The sequence below is a fragment of the Aptenodytes patagonicus genome, chromosome Z (genome assembly GCF_965638725.1).
Source record: "Aptenodytes patagonicus chromosome Z, bAptPat1.pri.cur, whole genome shotgun sequence".
Classification (NCBI taxonomy): Eukaryota; Metazoa; Chordata; class Aves; order Sphenisciformes; family Spheniscidae; genus Aptenodytes; species Aptenodytes patagonicus.
The window spans coordinates 48086048-48098872 of NC_134982.1; the positions used below are offsets into that span (position 1 = coordinate 48086048).

At 36.5% G+C, this 12825-nt stretch overlaps 1 protein-coding gene across 10 annotated transcripts in view; it reads left to right on the forward strand.

The window, feature by feature from the left end:
* The window catches only part of LRRC2 (leucine rich repeat containing 2), a 72274-nt gene that overhangs the window by 21927 nt on the left and 37522 nt on the right, over positions 1 to 12825 (forward strand). For 9 of the 10 annotated variants that reach the window (XM_076362584.1, XM_076362581.1, XM_076362583.1 and 6 more), the window contains one exon: positions 6274 to 6430. In XM_076362584.1, the coding sequence (XP_076218699.1) occupies positions 6274 to 6430 (157 nt within the window). Of the gene's footprint in view, positions 1 to 4599; positions 4676 to 6273; positions 6431 to 12825 lie in introns of all 10 variants that reach the window. The other variant, XM_076362591.1, reaches the window with a different exon arrangement.

The following is a 12825-nucleotide window of genomic DNA, read 5'->3' on the forward strand; positions in this document are numbered from 1 at the left end:
TGGCCATATCGCCCAAACACTGTGCCTCATTGTCCAGCTCTAGCCTGGTTAAAGTGGAGTTCCTGTTTCAACAAGATACTGTGACATAGTTCAGGTGTCTACAGACAAAGATAAAATCAAAGCTGCTTTATTTAGAGAAGACCAATGCTCCTTCAAAATCAAAGAAAATTGCCAGTCTCTAACAGGTAAAAATTATTTTAAAAATGTAAAAATCCACTTGACAAAGTTCTGAAAGAAGTCTATTTCCCCTTATTGCAGAAATTTTGTAAAAACTATTTCGGTTATAAAAATCATATCACTTATTTTGCTTTTTTAAATCTCAACTGCTGCTTCTAAACCAAAGACAGAATCAGACATGACACTCTTTTCCCCTATTACTCTCTCACAAATAAGTGCACTTAGGCAAAATGAATTTGCAGACTATACAGCTATAGCTGCACAGGCTGACAATTTGCACGTGAAAAGATCTGTGGACATGTGACAGTTTTCTCAGAGAAGCCTGTATGTTACGTAGCTGGGAGCTGTGGTATCAACTGCGGTTTAGTTTTTGTAATGTGTTTTGCACACAAATACATCCATGAGTTGAAAGTTTGGAGGATTAAGCACTCAGATGCTAGGAGAAGTCAGAGCTGGGATTGTCTGTGCAGTTTTACAGGCACATAAACAGCTTGGTTTGCTGTTGGCTGGCCACTAACCATTGGCAGCAGCAAACAGCACAGCCCTGTGAAGTGTCCATTTGGGAACTAGCTGCTGAATCCTCTATCTCACTTGCTTTTAGCTGATAAGTGTTTCTATTATGTTTCCCCTTTCCTCTCATCAATGAAGCAGTAATATAGAAGCAGTAATATATCCTCTAGACAGTTGATAGCTAAATCTGAGTAGGTTGCTGGTATGACTTACAGATTTAATTTTGAGAACTGGTCTTGCTTCTGGGCTGTACCAGTTCTCTTTCTGGACACTGTGAAGTTAAGTCTCACAGAGGAGTAATCCCCAGCATAGGGATTTGTCAAGATCAAAGCAAGTAGCTTTACCACATCCTTCCTATAGGTCTCAGTGTAAGGGCTCTCACTGAAATCTTCATCAGCAAATGAGCTGAGTCCACCAATGAACTAATGGTGTTATTTGCAGTATTGCAGTCAGTTAGAATGGTAGCTTGTGTTGGGCACTAATCAGTGTCCAGGCTGTCTAGATGATAAAAATGTAGACATGTTACAAAGATGCTATTGCCTCATGCTCCATATCCATGCAGTGAATCTGGCTCACTGATTCTGCATTATTGAGTATGAGGTTAAAAATGGGTTTTGTAAAACACTCCATCATGTACTGGTAGCTTGGACAATTATTTTGAAAATTACCTGGATAGTGCTCTTTTGAAAATCATCTCAGATCTCCTTCTGAGAACCTTTGTAAGGGAGAAAATCAGAGCAGACCACACATTATGAATTCCTAATAGGAATTCCCTCCTTCAGGACCTCTGTGTCACTTTTTTTCCCACCTCTCAAATGTCATTGAAAGATAATGTATTTTCATTAGGTGGAGACCTACTGTTCCTTGTACTTGTAATTATTTTAACATATCTGAGGAAAGATAAAGCTCATACAATGAATATTAGGTTACAGAGTAGGCACAGAGTACTAGCTAAAGAGAGTGGGGATTGATTTTACAGTATATGAATTCTGAGGAATTGTATTCTGTTTATGCAGATCCATAATTCCTTGTGGATCATTAATTCTTAGTTATTGTTCACTTTTAGGCTAATTTTTTGAGACATGCAGTTTAAGCCTCTAGACATCTCAAGTCACAATGGTTTTCTAAAAGTGCGGTCACACTAAATGGAAATCTCTGAATGATGGCACTGTAAGTAGGATTAGTATCAAGCCTTTATGATTGAAGAACATATACTCACTGATTCCTTCTGAACCTGAAAGTCCTCCACAGGTACTGGTTTGGCCATGCCTGTCCAGGGTGGTTAGCTTCTGGCTGTGGACAGTGGTTGATAACTGCAGTGATTACATAGTTTTACCCTGTCAGAGCTCCATCTGGAAGAGGCTGTGGGACAACATCATTAAGGTTCAGTGGTCCTTGCCTCCTCTTTTACAAACCAACCATTTATGACTCAAGTGTCTACATCCCTGTGTGGTGCATTTCTTCCAGCTGGGAAAAATAATGAGTTAATATTTGTATTTAGGAAAGAAAAGGTCTTATAATAACAAATGGACTAGTTTCATAATCTGATGTGAATGAAATCAGACAGGCTTTTCTCTTCTCTTTATAAAAAATGGAGAGAACCCAGTTGTATTGCCCCAGCAGCAAGTCTCCTAAATCCTCCTGTGTTTGCAAAACCCTTGAGACTTGACAGCATGAGAACGGTGTACTGTGTCACGAGTAATTTGAGGTTCCCAAGGTATATTTCAGAAAATCTTTTTATTTATCTGAGAGTTTTCCAGGCAAAACCACCATGAAAAGGAGCTGTATAAAGACTTTGGACTCTTGAATTGTGTGTTTGAATCAGTTGCTTAGTAGAGAATGATGGAGAGTGGATGAAACACTTAATTGAGATCCTTTGTACATGTAAACATGTATCTACTGAATTAAATTAGTTCTTCAGAGAAATAGCACGGCTATTAGAGCAGAATGAAAACGGTGGCAAAATAATGCCATGAATATTCATATGAATTTTTCAATGAATTCACTTTAACTCTGTTTTTCCCCTCTGAGTGTTTACTTTCTGCTCCTAAATAATGAATGTTTATTCTCTAGTGGATCAGTGAATTTTAAATGATTTTCAGAAAATATTCAGGAAAAAAATTTTTGAATCTGTGATATCAATATTGGCAAAGGAAAGGTGATGATGTTCAGAGCAGGACTGTTCTTGGCTGTGCTGCTTTACCTAAGCAGAAGATCTGGATGCATACCTACTTTAAACAACTTTAATGTCAAATGTGCACAACAAGTAAATGAATGAGTGATGGTAAAATTCTTTACTTGTAAATCATGACCTTCTTGCATATCATTTCTTCACGGAAAAAGGCAGCAAATTAATTACTACATTTGTATTTATTCTCCCAGTTTTATCATCTAACATGCTGTGTATTTTCATAGAGAACAGAGAATTTCCATTTGTTATTCCCAACTGTTAGTGACAGTGAGGTATTTATTTGCCACAAAGGGTCAAGTAGAATTGCGCCATTGAATGGACAGAGAAAATCTCTCTTGCGCTTATTTAACTTCCAGAGATTTTTTTTTCCCCAAAAAAGTATAAAATTCCTGACCCAGTCAGGTAATACAGGTGGCCCTGAGACATATTAGTTTTGGAACTAGCTCCAAACTTTCTCAAAGGTGAGGAAGATTTGGATCCAAGGTTTTGGTTTGGTCCATGACACATAAAACTACAGAGCTGGAAAAGAAACAGAATTGAAACTTCTCAGAGCTTTGATCACAGTTTTAGTTCAGGCTCATATTTAGCAGGTAAATTGTCTCCTAATTAGAAATAGTATGATCAGCAATGGTTGTAGGTTTGCTATTTATTTCCTTTTAATACTTTTTTTCCCCCTCCCAAAAATCAAAGGAGTTTGACGTATTGTTTTGCTGTTAAAGGCAAAAGACTGGCTATCCTCCAAGTGTCAGTCTTCATGGAGCAATTTATCAGCAGGCTGCCAGCTTTAGCGTGGCAGCAGAAGATTACAAAAGAACACAAGGGAATCGGAGAGTAAAGCAAACGTAAAGCTTGTACAAATTTCAGTCCCCATTCCTATCTAGTTTGTAAATGAAGTAAAATATCACATCAATTTATGTTTCAGCAACACAAATAAAATGTATTGTAAAATGGAGAATGCTAAAAAAACACATTATAGCAAAGCATTTGTAAACTTACATTTGCAAATTGTAAATATGATTGTAAGATATAAAGAAATAATCTCAAGAAAGAAAAGTAAGTCAGGGCAATTGGTAGAAGAATAGAACCTCATTCCATTCTTTTGAAGTCATGTCTGAATTTATTTCAGTTGCTGCACAAGAATATCTTGGTGCTTTAAACTACCCTTAATACAGAAGTAAAGATTTTAAAAAATTTATCATATTAAAGAATTAAAAAAAATATTTTGGCTTAATTTTTTAAAAATTATGAAGGTGTTTGATCTTAATCTGAGAAAGTGCTTTGTGTGCTGCACTGTTTTCAATGTATGAAGAAGTTGTTTGTGGTATACTCCCTTCAGTCTGGGAGAACAGCAAGGCTGTTGGCTTCACAGGGGCAAGCATTCCCCTTTGCTCCCTGCTGTATCTGTCAGTGAGGAGCTGGAGCTGGTCTGTTGTGACAAGGTGCAAAAAACCAGTAGGTCAGTAGAAAGACAAAGGCAGACCTGAACTGTGAAGAAATAGAGTGGCAAATGGTATCTGTTATCCAGCCATCTTTTTCCCTCCAGTATGACTATTCTGCATCTGCTTTCTCTGTGAATCAGGGTTCTTCCCGACAGTGGCGTCTATGACACTCCAACTAAATGCTATCCTCTATGTATGTGCTGCATTTTCAATTCTGTACAGGTGGGAAAGACAATACTAATTGAATTTCCAGTTGGTATTTATTCTTTTATTTTGTTGCAGAAAAATGTGCAGCACCAAAGGTGGAGTGGAAACCCACTCCAGAAAGTTGGAGAGATTTCTCATTACCAGCCCTGAGGTATTTCAGGCACTTTATTTTTTAACTGCCATAAACTGACAAATATAGAAGATGGATCACAATGCAGTATACACCTAGTGGGAAAATGAAGCAAGAAATGGAACGATCCATATCAAATATGGAAGGGCAGGTAGCAAGGCAGAACTACATCTATAGGCTAAGTGTCTGCTTGTGTAAATTTGAAAAGAACTGAAATTAGAGGCAGTAACAACCAAACAAAGAACAGCTTGTGATCAACAGTCCAGTATATCTCTAATAACAACTAGATGTTTTAATTTAGCTAAGAGTTAAGTAGCACTATTTCTACTTCAGAATTTCAGAATTAATAAAAAAACCAATTAAAATGCTTTACTCTTGTTAATGTCTTGGGGATCTATGAAATCTAGAAAGAAAAAAAAAGAAGTGGGCAATGTTCTCTGTATAAAAACAGTAATTCCTACTCTGTTGTATTCTTCATGCACAGGAAACAAATTTGGAAGTTATAAAGGAATTAAAGGCTGAAACACTTACATCTCTTTTTATAGAGAAAAGTTAGTGATAGCACCTCATCCAGATTATTTATTCCAGATGTTACCAATGCACAGTGATATGAAACCCAGGACAGACTGGTAAATTATGTGCTGCTTTAGAAAGTGGAGTTTAAATGATCTGACCTTTAACTTCACGAATTGATTTTTGTCTGTTTCAAGTTCAAGGAATTTGATGACATAATTCAAACAGAGATGTGTACATCTGAGCTGAATACCAATCAACTAAAGCAATTTTGTAGGAATTAAAGGCTTTAAAACTTTTTAGTTTCAGTAACTGTTATACATTTGAGATTTTGGACAAACAGAATAGTCTGAAAATTACTCAGAAGCAAATTTATTTGCTGTGTATTTGGGACAATATTAGAATTCTTAAAGAAAAAGATTCTGCACAACTAAAGCAAGAATTACTTGCAGTTGTGGACTGATTTTAAAATTGAGTATTTTTATTCTTCCTAAAGAAATTCAGTAAAATTTTTCAAACATTGCTGAAATAACTTAGGAAGTTACTTCAAGTCACTTACTTGAAAAAATACTTTCAAAAGGTGATATGTGTGTATCTTATCTGAAATGTTTCTGTTCCTTGGACTGTGTTCCATCTTGGCAAAAAAATTTTGAAACATTGGCAGGTATTAATTTTTTTTTTTTTTGTGGCAAACCCTATTTAGATATTCTCCATACACCCACTCTTCTGTTCTGTGTTGCATTTTACTATATCTTGATGTGTGAATTAAAGCACTGAAATGTGTTTTTAAAAAATCCTCCAGCTGGAAAAAGGAGATAATATGGGAGACACCAAACAGGTTGAATGCTTCAGATGGGTTTCAGTTTTAGAGCAAAATGATTGCATTAGCAGTTAAAAAATAAATATGTGGTGACAGACAGCTGCAACAGTCTTCACAAGCAAACAGCTCCTATGAGGGTTTGGCAAACTGCTGTTCTACATCAAGATAATTGAGGCAAAGTGTTGAGGTTTGGCTGTGGAATTTTCCCCTCCCTGTATTTAGAAACATGGTAGAACAAAATTCTAACTTGATGCTTTCTATTTACCTGTTCTTATTTCATTTACAGGAATTCCCAGATTCTCTGAAAGAACAGATCTATCTGAAAGAATGGCATGTGTACAATACTTTGATACAAACCATTCCAGCCTACATTGCATTATTTCAAGATCTGAGAGTACTGGAGTTATCAAAAAATCAAATCAACCATCTCCCAGTGGAAATTGGTAAGTTGGTTCAAGATATTCAGCTATTTATACTTATGCCATTTAACTGTATTGCAGGGAAATGAGTATTCATGGATATTCTTATTAATTTACTGATAATTGTCTTCTCGCTTGTCTCCAGGGAACAGTCCCCTCTAAATTTTTACAGCTCTCTGGCTGTAATTATACTTGCTGAATTGTATGCAATACCATGTGTGTAGTATGGCTCAAACATGGGAAAAAACTGGCACATTTTTGTTATCTGACTATAAGGCAGTTTTTGCTCGTATTCAAGTAGGTGGAGAGTTCTTCCTGAGAACAAGTGGTGCTTTATGTTCCTTACAGGTTAAGAAAAATAGAAGTATTACAGAATTGTAAACCTCAAACAAGATGAATTGAAACATAAGATTGTGGTAAAAAGGAATAAAAAATATAATGTTGCATAAAATCCATCTTTTGAATTTTATAATAAGTTCAGTAATGATCCACATTTAATAAAGTGGTACATCCAACATGTCATCAGGGTTTTCAGAGAAACAAATTCTTAAGATTTACATACTTTGGCCTTTGTTATTTTAAGCTACATAATAACAAGAATTTTAGTGTTTGGCTCTCCTGTGTTTTCTGATCTTACAATATAAAAAGCTTGTTTGAAAGACTGTAATGTTTTGAGAGGGATTTACTGCTCTTACAAGGAAGAGTGTTGCTGTAACTGGTGGTATCTTCGAGAGCTGAAGAAGCTGGGTCCACTATGAGGCCCCCGAGGTCGAGTCCATGCACCCAGGTGTACTAATACCTCAGCCTTTGTTTTTAAATGTAGTAGTCCTAAGCTTTCCCTATGACTGGTATTCCTTATGTACAATTAAAAAAAAAAAAGAGATGAAGACTAAAACCTCCACCTCCATAATTAACTAAGAAAAGCAGGAAGAGAGAGAGCATCCTGAAACACAGAAATCAGTGCTAGACTTTTCTAGACTTTTCTACTCTTTTTCTACTGTATTAGTAGAGCAACACTAATACTTTTGATTTATTTACTAATGTTATATTTTACACAGAAAATTTTCCACTGACATCGAGATATATTTTATAGTTTCAACCTGGCAGCTAAATACACTAACAAATCATAAACAAGGCACAAGCAGGAGATAATGACATAAAATAAACACTAACTGTTTTGTCAGCAGTTTTACTGTGGAACTCAGATGGGTCAGTGAGTTTAATGGACAAACACCTTCTACCAGGTGGTGTGAAAGAAAGGGAAAAGGACATAGTTCCCTTCCAGAGGCTACCCTAAACCATTAAACATGAGGTTTTAAGGTTTTAAGGGGTCGCTGCTTAACAATCGAGGCAGGTAAAGGCTAAGAAAGATTTTTTCTTTCTTCTTGTAATATTGTGCATCGTTAATGAAAATGATCCACAAGAACAAGTGATTATGAATGCTAATAAAGTCTGTTTCCAGAATAAAGGCACAAAACCAGACCATTCTAGCTTAACCAATTCTCTGTAGAGGGTAATGTAGAAGCCATATCAGACCTTTCTTGGGAAACAAGGAAGAAAGTTTCAAATGCTTCTAGTGGAAATCACTGTTCTTTCAATTGCTTTCTTTACATGATGTTATTTGTGCTCATCAGTAGCTTTCATGTTATTCCCATTTATCAACTTTCCCTCCAGTATACTCATCCCTCTAGCTTATACCCAAGGTGTTGCTTTCTTCTTTTCAATGTTTTTGTTGCTCCTTTTTAATGTAAATGTTTGACTGGAAGGGCCAGTGAATATTAGAAAACTGTTTGTTGTAGGTCCTGCCTCAGACACAATGTTACAGCACTCACCATCCTCCTCTTAACAGTGAGGAAAAGAAATCTTTTTTTCAAGATTGATTAAATGAGAGCGGGCATGACTGTACTAAACACTCATCTGGAGAAACCTGGATTTGAACCTTTCCTTTTGAGACACTGCATGACTGAATTAACAAATTTGGTTAGCCATAGATGCTATTTATACAGTAATTCTACATCACAGCAGTAATTCTAGCCTATCCAAAGACACAGATTCACTGATGTAGTTTAAAAAGAAATAATACAAAAAAGCCACTTCAGGACTGTGCAACTAAACTGTTCAGCACTTTTTTGCCAAACCTACCTAATGATTTTCAGTCTTAGTGAATGTCCTGTGTTGATAGACCAGCTATTAGTAATGCAATGGAGCTGCCCTTGTTGTTATGGCATAAATTCCAGAGAAGTTTTTATCTCAATTTGTATAATGCTCTCTTTGTTGACCTGTAAGGTGGTATGCTTGCAAATGGCTATGCTTTTATTTCATGTACTATATATGCATACAGACATAAACACTAATATGTATTGGAAATGTTCATTATTTTAATAAGACATTATTATGAAAGGTCTTAGATATTTCAAAGTTTTTGGATGCTGCTTCAAAATGAAACCTTTCATGCTTTCATCTAGCTGCTAAATTATCACAGGGAAATAATCGATGTGGGTTTGGTTTGGGAGCTCTATCTAAGCAAGGAGTGAGGGCTGGGTGCTAAATCAGAAGGTAAGGTCTCTGGAAAGGTTAAGTGCTAAGGTATTCATCATTTTGTGTTCTGTTTACAAACCAGCAGCAAGTAGGTAAATATCACAGCTAAAACATACTTGAGAGTAATGACAGATGGTTGAAGCTGGCAGTGACACGCATGCTGTTGAGTCTTTAATCTTCAGACAGAATTGAAACCAAGTTTCAACCAACAAATCATCCAGCAGAAGCTAAACTGGTGAGCCATGTTCAGACTACTTTTGATTCTTGCAAAAGGGCTTTAAAGGTGTGAGAGAACAGGAGATGATAAGAATATTTTCAGTGAAAAAAAGCATCGCTGCGGTAGCAGTGTCTAGACTAAAACATCTGCAGGAACTGAAGTTCATGTTCGTGTTTTACTTGATTTAGAAGGGAATGCTCTACTCTGAATCAGAGAGAAGAAAGACTTGAATCCATTCTCAGATATTTCAAATCACACTCTTAGCTATAATCACCTATGCACTTGAACAGATCAAATTTGGATCAGAAGACAGATGAGAATACTTTTGATTTGATTCTTTTTGTAGAATAGCAAATATTTTCATGGGAAGCAAGCAAACAAAAATAAAGAAAACTGCAAAATGGAGTTGTCTGTCTCAAAGTTGTCAGGTCTGGTTTTCCTAGGAATAACAGAAAAAATCATGAGCAGGGGTGTAGCCAGGGGATTTTCTTTGGCGATGGCTTCTGGGTGAGTTTGCAGTTCTGGCTCTGACTGCATGGCTTCAGTGCAGTTGCTGTATATCAGTTAGTGCTAGCGCATTAGTAATTGCTATAACTGAAAATATCCAATAGAATATATTCCCATATTCACATAGGAAGTAGTGAACTGCATTTTCATGTGATCCCAAAGCTTTTGTGCTGGGATGGGATAGTGAGGCTATATCAGGATTTTTTGTCCCATGAATTATTCATGAAACATCTCAAAGAGCTTTTAATAAAATCTTTGTACCTCATTATGTTCTGTCACATTTTTGATATGCCAAATATCTAAGAGGAAAAATAACTGTGCTTTTGAGACATATTTTAATAAGAAATCACAGGGATTTTTTTTGTCTCTTCCCTACCTCACAGTATAAAATGTCATTTGTGCATACCATTAATCCAATTTCCTAGAACTCAGAGGGGAAAACTATAAGTAATATGGTTTTAAATGACTTCTAGATACCTAAAATAGCTTTTTCTATTAATAAGACTCCCAGTGTGCTGATGTGTGAGTTTCCAAGAAAATACATATTCTCAGTTTAAATGCAGTCTGGTTCTGAGGAATTGCAGACTCAACTCTTGCCCTTGCCATTTATTCAGTATTTAATATTATCTGTCCAACAGCTCAATCTGGTATACAACTGAGGAAAATTTTGTTTATATTCCCCATTTGAAGGGGCAGTATTAAAGACCTCTGTTGCACGTTGACTGTTTTTAAGAGGGTGCTTGTTGCTTTAAGACTAGCTGCTCAAATGATGGCTTGCTCATACTGGTACAGCTGGTAAGCTCCTCAAAATTTAACCCTTGGTTAGTGCATCACAAAAGTACAAAATTGTACTTTTTATTGGACAATCTAGAGAGGAAATAATCTTTTTTATTGATCTGCTTAAGCTATCAAAAATGGGAATATTGCACTAAAATCTAATACAAACATACTGCTTTAACAAATTTCAACATCATTGGATCTTGCAAAGGCTAGTACTTTATTAAGCTGAATTTCTTGAAAGGATTTTAAATAGTGCCATTGGGTACTGAGCTTAGACTATAAACACTGCTGTGGAAACTACTCATTACATAAATTATTTTTGCCCAAAGATTCCTATCTATTGACTTTGTCACATTGCTTTATGTGACTACATTATATATAACAATGTTAGAACACACTCCTTCTGCACACAGCAGATTAGTATTAGCAAACTCTGTGGTTTATTTCTCAGTCTTCACTTGGGTCACAGTGGGAATGTTGGAGGCTGTGCACACCATTCTGGCTATGATGGCGAAGTTTTACCCAAGGAGAAGCTTTTTCAGTTTCCAAGGTGGTCAAAATGTACTGTTCCACCCTTCCCAAACAGTTTACTCCATGTTTATTTGTGATACTCAGAAAGTGTTTTCCAGTCTGGAGACTGAGCTTATACTCCATTTTGCCCTTGGGACATACACCCTTTTCTGGGGATCCCCAGGGAGATCAGAGTCCATGTTTCAGCTTACCTGCTCACATGAAAAAATGGAAGTCACATACTCTTCTATAGAATTTCTGGTCTACCAAAATATCTTCAGTTCAGCTCATTGCATTTTGTTTTCATTAATTTCCTTCAGCCCTTTCAGTAAACTCTCACACGACATTTTTTCCCCTGAAGGTATCTCTCTCTACCATTCAGCCCACAAGAACTTCTTCATGTTTTTCTACCTCTATTTTGCTACAGGAAAACCTTCTTCCCCCCTCCCCCGCCTTGTACTAATACTCTTCTGACCACAGACTGAGATCCCAGCTTTATCTTTTTTATTTTTTGTTTGTAGTAGTCACTTGCAATTTCTCTCAGCATGTTTACATTTTTTCAATTGAACATATGAAGGTTGGAGAAAGAATGAAATTCTACTAGCCCAGGGTCAATGTGTTACTATGCTACAGCTTTTATAAGCCCTAGTGGCAAAAAAAGGTTTAGCATTTTTGTTATGCAGAAGTAGTTCAGGAAGTCTTCATCCCTCCTTGGATGCTTTGATAAGAAGTAAAAAAAAATAAAAATTGATGTTTTAACTGTTACCTGTAAACTTGAACATCAATATCTCCTTTCAGATAAATCAAAGGCAATGTCACTGATTCAGCAGAGAAGACTGGAAATAGAAGAGTATTTGTCTTCGCCCATAGGAAGCTGCTATCAGATCATTGCAGATCAATGCAAAAATTTGTTTTGCATTTTACTCCAGTTTATACAAGTGGATCTGCATTTGCATTGAATGAGATCCTTAGATAATAAAGGCTCTCTGTAACCATCTGTATTTTGTCTCTGACACCTTGTTAGGAGCACTAATGTAGGCTTGTCTAAACGGTGAAGTTGCATTACCATTATTACTATGCTGCATTGCCCATCAGAAGTTATAGAGTTTACTTACTGGTTTAATTTTTTTAAATAATGAATTAAAAAATTAAACTGGGAATAAAAGCTATCTTAGGCAACAACTATGGCATTGCAGCTCCCACTTAAAATATTCTTAATTGTGAAACTGCCAGGGAAGCCATGGATTTTATCACTGCTTTTACTGCCTCTCCTTGGAAAACACAGAGATGTCAGCTGTTTAACTCCCTAATTTGCATTTTTTATAGAACTGAAAATTTAGTGCCATTAAGCATAGTTAACAACAGTGTTGTAGCATCAACAATTTTATTATTACAACTTTTAATTGAGAAGTTGTGCTTGAGTATTATTTGAATGTATAGGTGGCAGGTGTGGAGGTCAAATCCTGCTGTAAATTTGTGCAGCTGTGAAGGGGGTGTCACCTCCTCTGTCCCCTCGTAAGGCTGCCTCAATGGCTGTACTGCATGCTCATTAAGCCTGGTTGTGGCTGGGCACCATACCTGAGAGTGTGAAGAACTTCTGCACTAAGAAGGTATAAATAAGCCCCTAAATACAGATTACAGGGTAGTGAAAGTTGTTCATACTGCCTTACCACCCCCTCACACTCCCCCAGTCCCTGAGCTGTTATTGCAATAAACTCCAAATGTGGGTGAGAATGGCTGGAATCTTACTGACAATGCCTATGGCATTTAAAGGTTATTTAGGGATTCATTGTGCCCCAATTTTGCACTCCTTCAGCCAAGATACCTGGATTTGAGAATCTTGAATTGTCATGAATGGTGTCTTATA